The sequence below is a fragment of the Arvicola amphibius genome, chromosome 15 (genome assembly GCF_903992535.2).
Source record: "Arvicola amphibius chromosome 15, mArvAmp1.2, whole genome shotgun sequence".
NCBI lineage: Eukaryota > Metazoa > Chordata > Mammalia > Rodentia > Cricetidae > Arvicola > Arvicola amphibius.
This window is the reverse complement of record NC_052061.1, coordinates 35,810,315-35,829,816: the sequence shown is the minus strand read 5'-3', so window position 1 is coordinate 35,829,816 and position 19,502 is coordinate 35,810,315. Positions and strand designations below refer to the sequence as shown.

General features: G+C 49.8%; 1 protein-coding gene across 1 annotated transcript; it reads left to right on the top strand.

Annotated features, from left to right (window-relative positions):
- Positions 1 to 4,408: 4,408 nt before the first annotated feature.
- Tle7 (TLE family member 7) lies at positions 4,409 to 16,142 on the top strand. The gene is made up of 10 exons (XM_042054204.1): positions 4,409 to 4,576; positions 13,350 to 13,459; positions 13,570 to 13,676; positions 13,789 to 13,847; positions 14,191 to 14,403; positions 14,481 to 14,722; positions 14,932 to 15,073; positions 15,190 to 15,343; positions 15,685 to 15,758; positions 16,038 to 16,142. Exons 1-10 carry the CDS (start codon positions 4,409 to 4,411, stop codon positions 16,140 to 16,142), a joined length of 1,374 nt encoding a protein of 457 aa, XP_041910138.1.
- Positions 16,143 to 19,502: the final 3,360 nt, after the last annotated feature.

Genomic DNA, 19,502 nt, shown 5'->3' with positions numbered 1-19,502 from the left:
CAGAGGACCTGCCCAGAACATGCTTGCTTGTACACATGCCCACAGGAGGGGACGGAGGGGACACTTCCAGTAGAGGCAGCCTCCTCTCTTCCCCCTGGGGCTCTGCTGCTCAGTGGCCTTCTGCCCCGCACCCTTCTTTCATCCCTTCCTTAGCCCTCAGGATCTAGGTGAAGATGGGGTTGGTGGGAGCAGAGTTACAGCTTGTGTAAGTGATATGACTCCTAGAGAAACACAAAACTGTACCTATGAGGCAGATCTTAGGGACAGGAACTCAAACAGGGCAAGACCCCAGAGGCAAAAGCTAATGCAGAAGCCACGGAGGGGTGCTGCTCACTGGCTTGCTCCGTCTACTTTCTTATAGAACTCAGGACCACCACCCCAGGTGTGGCCCCACCCACAATAGACTTGGTTCTCCCACATCAATAACTAATTAAGAAAATGCCCTACAGGCTTGCCGACAGCCTGGCCATATGGAGACATTTTCTCAGTTGAGGCTCCCTCCTCTCAGATGACTCTAGCTTGTGTCAAGTTGTCATAAAACTGGCCAGGGTAGACCTGCGAAACAGTACAGCTGGTCAGGATAGAGACTAAGTCCCATTGGCCTCTTATGGCCCAGGACCCAGCTCAGGAGAGGATAACCCAATCTGGTCCTTAGCCACCTTGCTTTCAGATAGAGATAAAGCTGTGGAGTTCCCTGGGCTAGTTTATATGTCACACACAGTAGTTTCCCTAGAGCGTTGAATTTCCCAGCAATAAGCCTTGCCCACAGTACCTAGTCAAGACCCTCTCTTTTGCCCCTGCCCTGCTCGATCAGCTAGCACCTATCTTTTTAAAAAAATATTTATTTATTTATTATGTATACAATAGTCTGTCTGTGTGTATGTCTGCAGGCCAGAAGAGGGCACCAGACCCCATTACAGATGGTTGTGAGCCACCATGTGGTTGCTGGGAGTTGAACTCAGGACCTTTGGAAGAGCAGGCAATGCTCTTAACCTCTGCACCATCTCTGCAGCCCCCACTACCACCTATCTTGACCCCAGGCTCAAGCCAGATGGGAGCTGCCCACCTCCTGAGACACAGCTATTGGCTAACCTACTTCAAGATGCTTTTGTTGATAGAGAATCTAAAGAATGCCCCCTCTGAAAGAGCCACAGGTCATCATTGTTGCTTTGTCTCCAATTCAGCATCCTTTGGGAGGCTAAAAATAGTTCATGACTGTCCTCTGATTGAATCACCCAGATTCTCCATTGTGGGATGGAAGGATCGGGGCTGTGGGAGGATATGATTCTCACTGGGTCATCTGTCCCCAGGGCTGAGGGTTGGACTCCTGGTACGCTGACTTGCCTACAGATGCTGCTCTTGCTCACTTGTTTCCTGGGGCCCCTTCTGCAGCATGCCCATGTGGGTGAGAGCTGGAAGGTATGGTCTCTGAAGGGGCCCTCAGGCACTGGGAGCCCAGGACAACTCAGGTAATTCACCAGTCTCTACCTGTCCCCACTAAGGATTTTATGGGGCTGTAACAAAAAGATTATACGGGAGTCAACCCAGGGAAAGGTAATAATGAAACCTCACAGCACACAGGTGTCTCTTCATCTCATACTGTGGTTTGAGTCCTGATCAATGGAAGCAAAGACAGGGGCTGCATCAAGTCTCACATTGGTAAGAAAATCTCCTAGAAACACCGTTAGCATCTGTTTTATTCTTGAGTAGGTAGACAGACAGACAGGAATGTGTGTGTGTGTGTGTGTGTGTGTGTGTGTGGTGTGGGGGATGATCCAGCAGAAAGGCAAGGTTCCAAGAGCACAAGCCCCAACAGACCCCGGTATCTAGCCGTGCAAAGACGGTCAAAGGCAGGTGGCTGTTCTAGAAAGCAGGTTGGTGGTTGCCGCCAGGAACTGTCATTATGTAGGCATTGTCTCCAGGCAGACTATGTGGCACCCCCCCCCCCTACACACACGTTAGCTTCAAGTTTGCAGGGCTGTGAGAAGATTGAGGCCCAGCTGGTTCGAGACAGTTAGGTTCAAGACAGTTAGTCAAATTAAATTTATCCCGAAAGAGAGTCAGAGGACAGTTGGGGGAAACACTAAAAAAATCACAAAAGCATTCTTTTGCCTATATGCTGCTTTTTTGGATATCTTATTTCTTTGTGCACAGCTGAGGTTGGGAAGTGTATCCTTATCTCCGGGTTCTGTTTTTATCATGTGCACAACGGGGTGGTAGTAGAAACTACTTCCCAAGTGTGGTAGTAAAGACTGATTATCTGCTGCACAGTTAGGTGTGCACACAGATGTGTACACACATGTGTGCTCATGCAAGGTCAAGCTCCAGGTCTCTCTCCTGTCGACATAAAGGTGTGCACACAGGCTCTGCCACTGACAATGTCCTCCACAGATCCCCACAAGCACAGACTCCCAGGAGCACACATAATACACACCCCAGCCCCAAAGCATGCCTGTTCTCCTCTTACAACTTCAGCCACCAATACTGGCCAGGAGGGCTGCCTTGAGCACTTCAAACAAGCCATCCCTATCAGCTGGTGACATGGAATAGGACCTTAGTGGAGTGTCTCGGTGATGCCACTGTGTAAACTCACCCTGTCCTGGGGCTTCTGGGAGCTGGCCATGGACAGAGGTAACTGCCCCTTCCACCATGCCTTGGAGAGAGAAAGGAGCAGGACCCTTCCTTCCCTTGGCCACTTGTGCTGACTGAGTAGTTTCAGACCATACACCATAAGACCCAGAGGGGCTGTAAGCCATGGGTCCAAGTCCTTATTTTACTTACGGAGAAACTGAGGCCCGGGGATGAACAGGAGACCCTCTTGTCACACAGCAAATCAATGACTCATCTGTCTCTAATCCCAGGCAGGGGAGACGTCAGATGAAACATTCCATCCAACTCAAACGTGCTTCAGAAAGTCCCTAAAACTGACCAGATTCACTAGGCCCCTCCTTGCCAGAGTCAGCAAAGTTGAGAATCCCCTTCAGACAGGAGGAAGCTGAGCTGCAAAGATGACTCTGAGACTAGAACAGCTGTCTGAAGAAGCAGACACCAGCTGAGCTGTCTGGAAGAGGTGTAGGCCAACTGAGGCTTCTCAAAGGGACCCCCCCAACCTCTCGAACTGCCCCACAGCTTGGGCAGGGGGCTCCAGGTTCCCAGTTTTGTGAGCTATCACCTGTGCTAGGGTGGGCTTTGGTGATGCAGCTGTCTTTGAGTCATTTCTGTTTTTGTAAGTAACCTCGATAAAACTCACTGGTTCGTCAATTTGGACGTTAGCGGTATCCATACTTTGGTCTGCCGTGGGCTCCCTATAGATGCATGTGTTGAGTTTCCCCAGGCAAAGTTCTGTCTCAGCAACAGAAGGCAGTGCTTGCTCCACTTGTACTAGCTAGGTCATGCCCATCTGCTGCTGGTATCTGGGATGAAGTCAAAGACGGGACCAGGAGTCCCCAGTCCTGCTCCCTCAACACAGACGTGCTGCTGAGGCATACTGAAGTCAGAAGCACTGAAGTCAGAAGGTTCGATGTTCCAGATCTGTCCCCAACCGAAACCTGTGTGAACCTGAGGCTCAGTCTTGGCCAAGATGAGGACGTGGCTGATCCAGGGCCTCTGGAAGGCTACGCTTTGACAGTCAGTGATATTTTCTCCCTCTCCATAGGTTTGTTATTGTCCAGGACAAGTTTATCTGCTCAGACCCCAAAGACTGGCAGGAGAAGAAACCTGTATGTCACCTGCAGAGCCTTAAGCTATCAAGCCTCACCACTAGGAAGGTATCCCAGCCACACCTGCCCAAGTCCAGGCCATGCCTTCCAGTGACCACAGGAGCCTCAGCCCCAGAGACTCTTGTTCCGACACTGTAACATTTCTTATCTGGAGCGCTAGCCCCAGCTGGATGTCTGTTACAATCTTTTCCCTTCAGTCTGGATCAGAACATCTGTCTCGGGGGTACAGGGTGCCCTCCTGCCCAAACCCGTCACCCTCAGAAAACATCTGGGCATAATGAGTCCGAGAAGGGCTTCTGGAAAGACATTTGAGTTCTCTCCACTTTTGTCTGTTGTTGTCTGGCCTGACCAGGAACTGAGGAGAGCATTCCGTTCTATTTCAGAATGTCTGCCAACCCCTTCCGCTTTAGTCAAGAATCGGACGACGACGGGAGATGAGCCGGTCTTGGCCTTTTCTGGGAGAAGCATGCAGCCACAGGGTTGGGAAGTTCCCTGCTTCCTTTAGTCGCACACACTACAGATGAGGTGGCTCCCCACAGGTAGAGCACCTTCCAGGCCTCCTGGGGGCTCCCCGCGAAGGCCTGAACCAGAAGGGTAGGTGGGAATCATCAGCCTACTCTTTTGTTTGTGGAGATCAGGGCGCCACTTCCTGCTCCAGTTTCATCCACCACAGCAGGGCGGGTCTTCAAATGGCTGCCATGTTCCTGAGGTGCGGCTCCCACCCCCTATCCGGCACGGAAATCCCACCCACCCTCCGTCCAAGCCCAGCCTCCAGGAAGCCTTCCTCAACTGCAAACTGCACCAAGTGTCTCCTGCGGCGGCCCCCAGGTGCCCCCAGAGACTCGCAGCCAGTCACGGTAAGAAACTCTTCTGTCGACGACCCCGGCGGCGTGTCCTCCAGCCTCTACCTCCCCACCCCAGCACCCGGGCCTGGGCCGCCCATTTGTCACCAGGGCGGGAGCCTCTGTGGGCTCCTCCCAGAGCAGGCAGGAGCTGCATGCACCAGCTGCATAGTTCCCGCCATTCCTGGAGGGCCTCGCGCAGGGCTGTACCGTCCTGCTGCTGGTGTTGTGGTGCAAAGGGACAGGGACATGAGCCCTGTGTGTTGGTTTGGGGGGTACCCTGCACGGGGAGGAGGGAGGGCACAGCAGCCATTAGGAATTGTCTTCTGCTTCTGCTGCCACAAGGAGGCAGCACAACTCACCTGGGTGCTTCCAGCATGGCGGGAAGCAAGTGACCAAATTACCCGCGTGTGGCTACCAGGTCCCCTCGGCCACACGAAGGCTCTTTCTCTGCACTGAACCTGAGGAAAAGTCCTTCAACAGCTGCCTCAGATCCAGGACCCCAGAGCTGTTGGGACTGAGGTGGTGGTGGCAAAATGTACCCTGGGTCTCCTACAGGAGACAGAGATGGCGAGACCAGAGAGCTGCGGGGGCGGTAGAGGGGAAGCACACCTGTTAGCCCACCACATTGCCTTTAAAGAAGTCTAGTAATGAAACAGCTCTCACTTGGAGGAGCTCACTGGAAGAGCTGTGATGAGGGGTGTCACCCCAAGGCCCTGACTGACAGCTCAAAACTTAGCTCAAAAGTCCTTAGGAAGAAAAAGGAGAATTCTGAACAGAAACCAGTCAGTAGGATTTGGAATGCAAGTGTTCAGTCTCAGGGAGTGAGTAAGGACCTTGTGTGAGAGGCGATTGTATGCTTCTCTGACAGGCGACTCAATAAGTATGGGAGAGTTAGGTCATCAAAGGACCAGATGAATAGTGAGGAGTGGCCTGACCCAATGTCATCCCTTCCTTCTAGAAGGTCCTCCTCCACACTGCTCAGAGCAAAAATCACCTCTCCTTTGTGCCCCCATTCTGTGACCTCAGCTTACTCTTTACTGCCCTCTGCCCTCTGGACTTGGAACTGCAGGTGTTCATACAGTATTAGGAAGAGAGGAGTGTTTGGTACCTGTGGATATTATTGTTTATACATTTTCGTCACCAAGTGTCTAGATGACTCTCTTGGTGGCACCGTGTTGAAAGAGAAGCTCCCGGAGACAGGGATGGAGTGGAGGGGGGGCAATGCTCTCAGCATAGCCCTCTAGTAAACTGCACGGCAGCCTCAAGGGCCTTATGGATGGAAATTAGATTTGAGCTGCGCTGCACTTGTCCATCAGAGAGCGGAACCTCCAATGAAGGTCTGCAGGCCAATGTCCTTGATTCTAATGTCACATAGGTGGCCGACCCATCAGCCAGGGTGTACCTTCACCTCCGTAAACTTCATTTGCCTATATTCCCTGGGCAGGGGCCATCTACAGCTGACTGGCCCTCTTAGGGTCACAAAGGTAAGAAACCACAGGCCAAACTACCTGGAGTTCACTGGATGGAGAGGAAGAAGGCTCAAGATATGGGGACTTACAGGCCTTTAACTCCTTATTGCCTTTTTTTTCTTGTAAAATACATAAACAACATGAAACCCACCATTTTAACTCTATAAAATATACAGTTCAGCGACAGCACAGCATTGAACAACTCCCATCATTTCCAGTTACAACTTTTCAGCATTGCAGGCTATTAGCCCGAACCTCAGTTTCCTCATCTGAAAACGGAGCTAACCGCAAACAGCTTTCCTAAGACTGGAGAAGGTGCAATCAAAATTCTTCTTCTGGAGGAAGAGTTGGCTTGCTTTTGAGTAGATAGGCGAGGAAACAGAGCAAGGGCCCTAGATCAGAGAGAGCTTTAGCAATGCTAGATTCCAAATAAACACATATTCACTTGGGGCTCAGAGAGACAGAGCTGGTACTGGGGAGGTCCCCTATGGTCCAGCGAGCGTAGCTTTGCGGCCAGGATTTCTAGGGAGAGCAAAGATTCTGGATCACGATACTCTGTCAACTGTTGAGCCATCTCTCATGGTTACTCTGTAGGGAAGCTTCTGTGTCAGGAAACAGAGGTTCCAGGAGGAGCTGAAGTTGATCACAATCACAAACCCAGATGTGCTGGACGTAGGGTTAGTCTTCATGCAGCTGTAGGGAGATGGAGGAAGGAGCATGAGTCAGGGCATTTGGCACCAGCAAACTGGATAGGGTGGCTGCTGTGCACTTGAGTAGGATGCTGGGTCGCTAAGAACAGAACTGGCAGTCACTGAGATAGTCTAGGAACGGAGGGGGAGGTCTGAATACTGAACTGGGACATTTGAACAGAGGGCAACGAGGGGGAGAAGCATGCATACATACTTACATACACACACATACATACACAGCCATATATGAAGAACTCCTATGGCTCAGTAAGGCTCTTTCAAATATTCTAAAAAGTCATATGGGAGGTGGTGAAGGGATAGCTCAGTGGTTGAGAGCACTGACTGCTTTCTTCTAGAGAGGACTTAGACTTGATTGCCATCACCCACATGGATGCTCACAACCACCTATAACACCAGTTCCAGAGGCTCTGACACCCTCTTCTGGCCTCTGGCCACTGCACACATATGGCTCATAGACATACATGCAGGCAAAACACCCAAACACATTGTTAGAAATAAGCCCAGGGGCATAACTAGATCATCACTCCAACAGAAATGCCTCAACAAGGCAAGACTTTACTCTTGATCAAGAGGGTGTGCTTGGAAGAGCAAGAACCCCAAGCCAGGAAGTGCACGTGGTTTTTATTCTAATGCTGCGGTGACCGTGTGTGTCTTTTCTCCACGGGCTGGACTCTGGTCTCAGCTCTTCGGAGACTGAGTGTTGAAACAATGCAGAGGAGATGAAGTGGGGAGGGAATCGCTTGCTTTAATCTGAAATTGTAGCAGAGTCTTCATGTAAATAAAAGTTTTTGACCTGGTGGGGGGATTAAAATATCACCCTACCTGTCTTAGAAGGTAGAGAGATAAACCTTTAATCCCAGCCCTGAGTAGGCAGAGGCCAACCTGGTCTCCTTAGGGAATTGGGGGCCTTGAACTCAGAGATCCACCTGCCTCTGCTTCCTGAGTGCTGGGATTAAAGGTGTGCACCCCCACACCTGGCTATCGTTACCCTTCTTATTGAAAGATATTTGAAGGGTTCTCAACTTGTTTTGAGACACGACTCTGGAATTCTGACCCCCCTCATTAATTCTTAGGGTCCCAAATTGGGGACAAACCCAGGTCCTGTTTGCTTCACCGTGGGTTTTCTATGAGAATCAATAAAAAGATAATTCAGGAAAGCCTGGTTTACAGAGTAAGTTCCAGGACAGCCTGGTCTACAGAGAGAATTCCAGGATGGCCAGGGAACATTTCTACATCCATAGAAATCCTGACTCAAAAAACCAAAAACAAACAAAAACCGCAAACAAACAAAATATGAAAACATAAGACCCCCAGGAAGCAGACAGACCAAAAAGTTTCAGAAGCCCCTGAAACTGACCAGATTCGCTAGGCTCCTCCCTCCCTATGCCTCTGTATACACTAAGGAAACAGGCAAGTGAATCTCTTGAGTTCAAGGCTCGCCAGGCCAAACAGGACTACAGAGCGAGACCCTGTCTTAAAAACCAAACAAACAGAAAAAGATTTGAGTTCTTTGTCCTAAACACAAGTTTTACAGTATTTGATAGAAAAAGACTCATATAAAATACTTCTTACAACATTAAAAATAGTCACCAGGACTAGAATTTGTATTCTGGTTTAGACAAGAATCATTAATTCTTATGGTTCCAAACTGGGGACAAACCCAGGCCCTGTTTGCTGCACCTTGTGTTTCCTGTGAGAATCAATACATGATAATTCATCACAAGGTGGATTGTGTCAGAACAGGGATTAATGTGAAGCTCCCACCTGGGTGGCTACGCAACGGGCCATGATAAACAGGGCACCACTTTATGGGAAACGCAGCGGCCCTTTCTAGAAGGTTCTTTCCTCCAAGGGCTGCACTGGCCACAGGCACTGTCCCCCCTTTTATGCAGGAGTTCCTCAAGGATGTGGACTTGGCTTTGGCCTGGTTTCTGGCTCAAGGTACACACTTGGCTCAGAGTGCATGAGGCATCTGTTTGATACACAAGTGAGCAGGAACATCATTCCGAGATGAAGGACAAGCGTAGGCAAAGCCTGAGGGGGGAACAGGCTGCTCACTAAACCGTGGGTCAGGTGTGGCAGAAACAGGGAAAAGCAGGAGGACAGCAGATGTGGCTGCATCGTAAATACCAGGCTAGGGGATCTGGGTAATGAAGGTGACAGGTAACTTCAGAAGTCGTGGGGACGGGACAAGAGGAATAGACGAGATTTTAGGGACGGGAGGCAAGGGACTTCTAAGCAGCAGCCTTTTCATAGTTTTTGTTTCCAAAGAAGAAGACCAAGGGATGAAGAAGGAACCAGAGTAGAGAATTTAGTGAGGAGAGAGGACAGGCAGGTGGCAGAATCGGGAACGAGAGAAGTATTCAGACTCACCCGCAACTGTCCTCCCGTGGGAAGGAACCAGAGGACGGAAGAGTTGTACGGAGCTTCTCAAACATGGTGCTCCAACCACCACCACCACCACCACCACCACCACCACCAGCAGCAGCAGCAGCAGCAGCAGCAGCAGCAGCAGCAGCAACAGCAGCAACAGCTAACATCAGTATGCTCACTACCAAGTCTCCACGGTTGGCACCATCACCACCACCGCATCGCCAATGTTGTCACCAAAACTACAATGGCATTACTGCTCCCATTACCACCACCACTACTGCAGTAACATCATCCCCTTCTACAATATCGCTACCCAGCTCACCTCTGCCGTATTCCCATCCCCTCCCCATCTCCATCACTGCTCCCATCCCCACATCACCAGGTTTTTTCCGTCATCCCCACTGCCACAACCATTTCTCCTAACCACGGTCTTCATCACCACCAAGCACCCTCGTAGAAGCACAGATTCTCAGCGCCTGAGCCCTTGAATCAGAAAGTCTGGGGGGTGCTGGCGCTCTCATCAAGCCCTCCGGAGGACTCCATGGGATGCTCAAATTCAAGAATCCCTAGCCAAGACAGCCACAGAAATGCAAGGCTTCTCGAGCGGTTAATTTCGGGTAAAAGATGACAGGCACAAAGCCAGACCAGGAAGAAGGAGAGGGAATGCCACCCCTCTTCCCCTAACGCCCCATTTTCAGCTTACTGAAGATCTGCCCTAGGAGCAAAGGGAATTCATCTGGAGGTGAGAATTTAACAGCAAGTGCCTTTTGACCAAATACTGGCTCTTCTAGGTCAGCTGAAACCACAGGTTTATCCCCTGAAGTTTCTCACTCTTATCTGCTGAACTTATACGGAGAGATTCCTGCCTTGTTCTCCACTCAGAGACACAGGAGCTCAGCACGTGTGTGGCCACACCCTGATGTTGACCAGCCCTTCAGGATCCAAACACCTGACGGGGTTCTCACCCAGGGCTTCAGTATTTGTTAGGCCGGTGTTTACCTCAGAAGCTGGGAAGCCCCCGACTCCTCCTCCTCTCCCCCCCCCCACCTCCCCGGGTGTGGAAGGGTGGATCCAAGCCTAGCTGGGTCTTCACTCTCCACTTTTAATCTCTAGGCTTCGACCTGCCTTCAGAGGTGAGTTTCCTGCCCTGGGTTATTTGTGAGTGCAGAATTTCCCACTCTTGCCAAGAAGAGAGGGAGCCCGTGAATTGCACCTTCAAAAGCCTTATCTTACCTTGATACTGAAAATCTGGTTAACTTGAAGTCAGAAGCCCCAGTTAAGTAATTTAATTGTCTTAAGGCTTTACCTGACCTCCATAGGACATTACAGCAGGGCCCTCACTTATCTGGAATGAGGAGGACATTGCAGCAGGGCCCTCAGTTATCTGGAATGCGGAGGACTTTGTAGCAGGGCCCTCACTTATCTGGAATGTGGCGTACTTTGCAGCAGGGCCCTCACTTATCTGGAATGCTCATTATGCTAGGTGCAGAGGCCTGTGCCCCATTGCTAATTCCCACCAGGGCTGAACTAGCCCGGGTGTCCCTAGTTAAAGGAAGCCTGATGCTTCTCAGAGAAAACGTGTTAAGTGAACAAGTGACAGAACTAATTAGGAATCACGGGGGCTATACTTTGGGGGAGATGAAAATTTGGCTCCTGGTTCAAGAGTTTCTAACACAGGTTGAAATGTCCCCAAAGAAGGAAAACCAGTATCAGGTCTTGTGACGGTTCCTCCCTCCTGTTCCTTATTCCCATTTTCCAGTTTCTGTATTGGAAACACAACTATTCTTCTTAATCTCTTGTACACACATGAAAATAAATTCTAATTTCCATCCTTTCTTATACAAAGTTAATATATTTTGAACATTATTCTGAGCTTTGTAACTCCCCCCTCTAATAGTATGCCTTGAAACGGTCCATGTCAATGATTTTAACTACTGTGCACTCTTCCTCTGTGAGGATGTGCTATATACATCACCAGTCTTCCCCTGTGGTGTTTGGGTTTTGCTCCAGCTTGCACGCGTATCATTTTGTCTATCTCTGTGTCTACAGGACAGCTTTGTGAATGTGGGGGTGCTAGGTCAGAGTATATGCCTTGGCTCTTATGGTGGGTATTGCCTTCTTCCTTCTAGTGGGCAGTAAGAAGTGAGTCAGGGAGAACCCAGTGGGAGCAGCTCTGTTTTTTCTAGCCACTTGCTCTGGGCTTGGCTTATTAATCTATGAAATGTGCCCTAGCCTTTGGGATGCTGAGGCAGGACGATAGAAGTTTGAAGCTAGGCTGGGCTGCAGAGCAAGATCTTGTCTCAAAACAATACCTATTAAATGGTTCAGAAAGGCTGGGCGTTTAGCTCAGTGATAGAGTGCTTGCCTAGCATGTAGAAGGCAGGCCTGGGGTTTGATCTGCTGCACCCCAAACCAGCAATCAACCAACAGCCATAAATATAGAGCATATGGTAGCAAGGAAAAAAATTAGATCTTCCATGTAAGGGATTTAGTTCAGGGCCAAATATACAACTAACCATTGTCAGGCTGCTGGTTTTCTGCTGAAGTCCTGCTGGAGACTCTCATGGGCGCCATTGAGTGAGCCTGACTGTCAAAATCATTTTCTGAAACGAAGATTCTCCCCAAGTGGCTATCCATGTTCCTGAGGTTTCTGTTAGGTCCTCTTAATAGAAAAACCTGGGGTTTCCCAGGGACATTTCTAGGGCTACTGTTGAATAGATTGGAGTAGAATCTAAAGAGGGCTCTGGCCTGTCTTAAATTCACCATTTCCCCTGCACTGGCTGCAGCTGAGTACCCTGCCCTCCGTGTATCATTTGCTACTGGCCTCCTACAGTGTTCCACAACCTGCAGACATGAATCTGTTCCCATGTTAGCATTGTCTCAGGATGCAGCACACGTCAATCACTGCCAGGCCAAGTCTTCTCACTCTGCCTCCTGTTCTCCCCAAACAGAGTGTCATATTAGAGTGCATGGTCCCAAGCTCCTCCGTGTTGTCATTGGGTGAGACACCCCAGGGTCTCTGTGTGGACTTCCTGTTGCCTTAGGGTCTGGGCACATTTGATATGGGTATGTCCAAATTAAAGGGTGGGTTTCATTTCATCCACACAGAAACACAGTTCATGTCTGCCAAAGTTAGTTGGCAGCTGATCTTTTGAGGCTTTACATCCAAAGAGGTGTTTCCAGAACATTCCAAACAGACTCTGCACAGTATACCTGATTTTTGCTTTTGTTCCCTCTGTGTGTGTGTGTGTATGCACGCACGTGCATGTGTGCTCCTGTGTGTGGATGTGTGTTTACATGTGTGCGTGCGTGTGTGGGTCAAAGGTTGGTGTCAGCTGTCTTCCTCAAACAATCTCCACCTTTTTTTAAAGTTGTTTTTTGGGGTGAGCATGTGTACATGTCATAGGAATACGAGTGTGCACACACCACAGAACCCACGTGGAGGCCAGAGGACAGCATCTCAGGAGTTGGTTCTCTGCTTCCGCCTTATTTTAAGGCAGGGTCTCTCTGTGTCTGTTGCTATACTGTGTGCTCCAGGGCAGCTGGTCTTCGGACATCTGAATAATTCTGTCTCTCCTTCTCATCTTGTAGAAAGAAGTACTGAGATTACAGATGTGTGCTACCACATCTGGACCTTTACACAGGTTTGAGGACTGAAGTTGGGTTCTCAGGCTTGTGGGGCCATCTCTCTGGCCCGTCTCCTTATTTTTAATAAATTGGTTTTTTTTTTTTTGAGACAGGGTCTCTCACTAAACCTGGAGTTTACCAATTCAGGTTGTATGGCTGGCCAACAAGCCCCAGGGGTCCCCTGCCTCCACTGGTCTAGCACTAGGATTGCAGATACATGCTTGGCTCTGTATATGGAGGCTGGGAATCTGCACTCGGATTCTCGTACTGGTGCAATAAGCACTTGCAATGGAGCTGTTCCCCAGCCCTTTCCTGTTCTCTTTCATAGTCCCGGAGATCAGGATGAACCGGGAACCCAGGATCTGGTTGCTGCGTCCCTAGAGCCAGATGGTTCATTCACTTGATTGACCCAAGAACATGAGTGAAGAAGAAGAGGACTCGTTCCGGATACTCAGGATTTATGATGAAACAGAGGCCATGAAGATGCCGGGGAGCTCCGGTGTTTTTGCTCATCAATGGCAACAAGACCACCACCAAATGGACAGTGCACAGGGAATGCCCCAGCTGTCCCCATGTCCCTCAGTTCAGTGTGACCCTGTTTATCAGGAAATGCACAGTATGACCCAGCAGCAGTGGGATCCCCAGGCCCAGGACACATCTGGGCTTCAGCACATGAGGTTCTCAGAAGCAGAACCAGAAGAAGGAACCAGCTCAGGGTAAGGCTGTCATGAGTGAAACTGGGCAGGGTGGTGGACTGTCCTGGGCAGAGAGGGCTCAACACGAAGTTCTGCCCTTCATGCCATCTCCTCCCTCTTCCCCGTCACAGCTCTCCACCAGGAGCTACAGCTGGTAAGTGCAGGCCCCAACAGTGTGGTCGGGAAGTGGGGGGGCGGGCAGCCCAAGCTGGAGCCCAGATGATGGGTGAGGTGCCCGGTTTGGTGTAAGAGAGCAGCTCTCCTTCTGATCTGGTGACTGATGCGGTGACCTGGTGACTGATGCGGTGACACCTGGTCCCTGACCGGTGGGTGTGGCTGTCTCCCTGCAGGCCAGTTCTGTTCTTCGTCCTTGCCCAACAGAGAAGTCTGGTCATTCCTCAAAGCCATCGTAAGTACCTTAATGTTATGGTTTTATCTCCTAGACATCATCTTTCTTTCCCGCCTACCCTCCAACGGAGAAGTGGTGTGTTTGCACACCCCTCGATGGAGAAATGGTTTGCACGCCCCTATTCCCTTCTCTGGGGTGACCAGGGATAGCATCTTCTTAATGAGGCTACTCTCCTTGTTCTGCCATTTTGATAAATAGGACCTTTAACCACAGTGTCACTTCTACAAGAGATGTGATTTGGGGACCCCTGAACCAAGCTGCTATGAGAAAGAAGCTTAGAAATTTGGGGAGTGGGGGCAGAGCGGGCCTCTGTCATGGTTGACCAGTCTTGTCATCTCCCCAGCCTCCGATTCCAGATGAGGCCGTAGTCACACGGAAGTCCCCACACAGTTCTTGGAAGGTTGGCACTCTCCAACATAGGAAGCGAGTGAACGCTATTGCCATTAGCAGTGCTCCGCGCCACGTGTACACATGTGGCACTGGCTACATCCGGGTGTGGGATGAAGACGCGTTGCATGCCTCAGACAAAGCACCTCAGGCCCAGCTGGACTTTCAGGTGAGGTTTAGAGAAGTCAACCCGGGCCTCTGTCCTCAGCACTGCCAAGTGTATTGACAGCGTGTGTTCTTTCCCAGGACCCTCAGAACCGTGTGCTTACCTGCAAACTGTTTCCCGATGAGCAGAGTCTGATCACAGGAGGAATAGCCCAGGCTCTTACTCTCTGGGACCTGGCTCCCACACCCCAAATCAGGGCCCAGATGGCCTCCACAGGCCCCATATGCTATTCCTTGGCCCTCTCTTCTGATGCGCACATCTGCTTGGCTTCTTTCAAAGGATTCGTGGAGATTTGGGATGTGCAGAACCAAATCTTGATCAGGTAGGACCTCTCTCCAGAGCCACTCAGGTGTCTTGGGAAGGACTTGAGAATGAGACCCCCCAACTTTGCCTTCTTGGCAGTAGGGCTATGGAACAGCCTAGAAGGCTGTACATCTAGGTACCTTTCTAACCCCGCACACTCCTAACTCTTCCACATTCTGGGCCGGGGAGCAAACCTTGCTAAAGACCTCTGAGTTGTTTTCCCACCAGGAAGCATGAAGTTCCTCCCTATGGGTCCCGCTGCGTGGACATCACAGGCTTCAAGTTCTGGACAGGTGGTGAAGATACCTTCCTGTATTCATGGGACATGAGGAGCTACAAGAAGCTTCAGCAACACAACTTATGCCATGAGGTGCCTGCTTGGTTGCCTTCAGGACCGAGTTCAGCCCCAGGGTGGGGGCTTGGATGTGGGCAGGGGCTTAAGTGAGGGCACTGGCGATTTTGAGCGCGGACGCAAACTTCCCACAGATCCTTAGCGTTACCCATGACCCCAATGAGGAGTGGGTGCTAGCGGGCTTGAAGATGAGCGACATTGCCATCCTGCACGTGCACCGGGAGGAGAAGTACAAAGTTGTTGTCCCGAGATACTCACAACACCACAACCTCAAGTTTGCCTCTTGTGGTGAGTTAGAAGCCAGGTGGCCCCATGAGTTCCTACTTTCTCCCCCACCCCTTTCCTTATGCTACTCTTGACCACAAAGACTTCCATATAGAATGAAGCCCGAAGGTCCAGGTAGACAGAAGTGGCAGTAGTCGCATCCCGTGGGCCCCTTGTTCAGGGATAGGGTCACCATGTCCTGGCTGTGGTTCTGGTGGCAGCAGATGACATGGGACTGATTATTTATAAGGTAGGGAAACTGAGGCAGAGTAGGTAGTTGCTCTCTCAGAGTAAGTAGTTGAAGATCGTGGAATGAGAACACAGGCTCAGTTTCTGATTTCTCACTCTGTTCTTCCCTTTGCCAGGGACTCATTTTGTGGCCACGCTGGATAACATGATCAATTGTTTAGCGGCACCTTCTCTCCAAAGGTTGTTCCAGGTATGGAGACAGTGAGGAGTGGGGGTGTATGGACCAAAACACTCAGCGCTTGTGGCCCCAGATCCCTACTTGATGGGTCCCAGAGAGAACTGGAAGATTCCACTGAGATGACGTTTGCTAGTGGCAGGGGTTAAGGACTGATCCTGTGAACCCATGGTCTTCACTTGGAGCTTTGTCCATGACCCAGAGAAGCCTCGAGTCTGCATTAACCTTGAAACGTGAAGGCTTCCTGTCTGTCTCAAGCCCCAGCCATTCATGGTCCTTACCTTTCTTTTCTAGACAGAGGAGTGCCATGACATCCTGTGTTGTGACATATCCTCGGATAGTCAGTATCTGGTCACAGGCTCCAAGGAGAGTGCCACAGTATACCAGCTCTTGTATTGAAGGTTGTGGGGTACGGCCCTGCCAGGGAAGAACCAAAGCCATCAGACCATGTGACCTCACAGTGCCGGACACCTCCAACACCTGCCTCCCTCCACTTCAGCTTTTATGGTTGGCTGGCTGTACTCCCAGGCTTTGAGTATATGGCTTGGGGGCTTTTCTTTTTTTTTGTATTTTTTTTACATCCCCACTCATTGATAACGGTTTGGCAGGTCTTTATGAGATATGACTTTGTAATTAATAAAATAGAACAAAACCCAGAATGACCTGTTTGTGTGTTTCAAATAACAAAGTTATAGTAATAGATCATTTCTGTCTGTGTTTAGCAAGTGGGGGTCCTCTATTCTTCCAGGGTGGGTGTGTGCCGTTACTGTGATGGAATACCCTAACAAAAAGCAACTTAGAGAAGAATGGGTTTGCTTTCGGATTACAATCATTCCAGAGGGAGAGAGCCTCTCATGACAAGGAAGGCAAGGCGGTAGGATCATGGGGCCCAACTGGCAGATGGGGAGAGAGTGAGGGAGGAGAGGGAGAGGGATGAGGGATGAGGGAGGGAGGGAGGGAGGGAGAGAGAGAGAGCCCAGTGGCATCCTCCTTCCCTGTGTACCCCCTAATGGTTCCACAGCCTCCCCAACAGCACTACTATCTGAGTGTTCAAACAGGAACTTATGGGGACACCATATTCACACACCACAGAGTGGAAAGACTCTTAGGTCAGATTTAGTTTTATTTGTAATTTTGGAGGTGGTGGTGGTCATTCATGAACTTTTTGAAGTCTTAAGAAATATAAGAAAAGGTGTGTAAGCTGCCAGCCCTCTGTAACCATGGGTTTTGCACCTGGGATTCAACCAATCATGGGTTGCAAGGATTTAGAAGCAAAGCTGGGGTTTTCACTGAAAATGGCTTTTTGTTTCCTAAACAATGCATCCTCATGTTTATTTACGTGGTACTCTCACCACGACAGGTCTGTGATGATCTAGAGATGTCTCAGGCATAGAAAGCTATGTATAAGCGGTATGAAATGCTATTCTACTAGATAAAAGGGGCTTTGGTGTCCATTACAGTTGTGGAGCCAACCACGATGATTCTGCAGATACAAACGTTCTTAGACTGTTTAACAGTGCTTGACTCTAAATCTAGATAAAATGTCTCAGGAAGCTGGTCTGACTATGTCCCGAGGCTGGGATCTCGGCAGTGTGTAACCCTGTGGGGTGGTGAGTATAATTTGAACGAGGTATAACCCCCAGACTCCTAGGCATTTGAACACCTGGTCTCCGGTTGGTGGCATTGTCTGGGAGGATTAAGTTAGTACAGCCTTGCTGGAGGAAGGTACATCACTTCAGGGTAGGCTTTGAGAGTTAAAATGCCCCCTACTTCCAGTTTGCTTCCTCTGCTTTGTGCTTGTGGATGAGGATGTGAGCTCTGAGCTTCCTATTCCTGCAGCCACACCTGCGGCTTGTTGTCATGCCTCCCTGCCGTGATGGGCTTGAATCCCTCTGGAGATGTGAGCCCAGACAAACCCTTCCTTCTACAAATTGCATTTGTTCTGATGTTTTATCACAGCCATAAAAAAGTAACTGGGACAAAAAGGGATTGTTCTGTACAAGGCCTGTGCATAACTGTGGCAGCTGGGACCAGTCAAAGCTGCCGATCTCACCGTGCCAGGAGGGCTTGCTTGTGCTGGTGTAACTTCATCTGACCTTCTCCAGGCTGGAAAAGCCACCTACACCTGCATGGCCATCCTCCTCCATCTGCTGCTTCTTTGCTTGGCGTTGGTATGGCAGAGACAACTATGCTCACCAATGGTTGGTGCTTAGAGTTACCACTGGGGATCATGAGTGGATAATATGTGTCCATCTGAGCCAGGCCTAAAGAGGTAGAGGGAAGAAGAGTAGGAGTCTCCTGCAGGGACTCTTTCCCCTTCTATCAACTCAAGGCAAAAGAGGCGGAGACTCTGGGCATTGCTGAGCCACAGGGTGGAGGCATCCATCCCCTGCTCACACAGCAAGCAAAGAGAGAAGCTGCCTAGCCATGTGTGGGGTTTGAATGAAAATGGCTCCTACAGGCCCTTAGGGAGTAGCACTATGTAGGTGTGGCCTTATTGGAGTAGGTGTGGCCTTCCTTGCTAGAGGAAGTTTGTCATTTGGGGGTGGTTTTGGAGGCTTCAAATGCTTAAGTCAAGGTCTCTGTCTTCCTGCTGCTTGTGGGTCCAGATGTAGAGCTCTCAAGCTCCTTTTCCAGTACTATGTCTGCCTGCATGCTGCCATGCTTCCCTCTGCAATGATAAAACACTGTGATCAGAAATGACTTCCAGAAGAGAGGAGGGAGAGCCTGCAATGTCAGAGAGACATGGCAGCTGGCAGCTGGAACAGGAAGCTATGAGTACACATCTTCAACTGTAAACAAACCAAAGATCTCAAACTGGAAGTGGGGGAGAACCATAAACTCTCCAAGTTTACCTCCAGTGAGGTACTTCTTCCAGAAAGGCTGCACCTCCTAAGGTGGCCCAAAGTGCCACCAACCAGGGACCATGGGTGCAAAGACATGAGCCTTTGGGAGACATTTCACATATGCCTGCTAAGAGGATCATAGTTAATCAGACTAGAAAAGTCAGAGTCTTAAGAATGGTTATAAATTCTTCCCATTGTCAGATGATATGGTGGTATCCCTAGGATTCTTAATAATCAAAAGTACTGCCACGGTGCACAGTAGTAGAGCCTCTCTCTTTCTCTCTCTCTCTCTCTCTCTCTCTCTCTCTCTCTCTCTCTCTCTCTCTCTCTGACACACACACACACAGACACACACACACAGCCTTTTAAAATACAAATAGCATGCAGTGTTACAGTGTTACTATAAGGAAGACTTGGGTAGAAGAACCATAGAGAAGGTTAGATGATTTAAAAAGAGAAAAATCACTGGACCTGTAATTCCACCTACTCGGGAGGCTGGGGCAGAAGCACCACAAATTCAAGGCCTGTGTGAGCCCCATGGACTGAATTCAAGGCCAGCCCGAACAAACTGTGAGAACTCTCCAAACAACAACAAAAAAGACTGAGTGAGTCTCAGTATGGGGAACTTGCCAAGCATATGCAAAATGGAGTTTAATTCTCCATATAGAAAAGAAAAGAACCTAAAATGGAAAAATTTACAGCACTTTTGGGAGGCAGAAGCAGGCTGAGTGAGACCTCCTGACTTCCTTCCTTCCGTCCTTCCTTCCTTCCTTCCTTCTTCCGTCCTTCCTTCCTTCCTTCCTTCTTCCGTCCTTCCTTCTTCTATCCCTCTCCCCTTCCTTTTTTATTTTTTTGTTCCTGGTTTTTGAAACAGGGTCTCTCTATGTAGCCTCACGTTTTTCTGGAGTTCCCT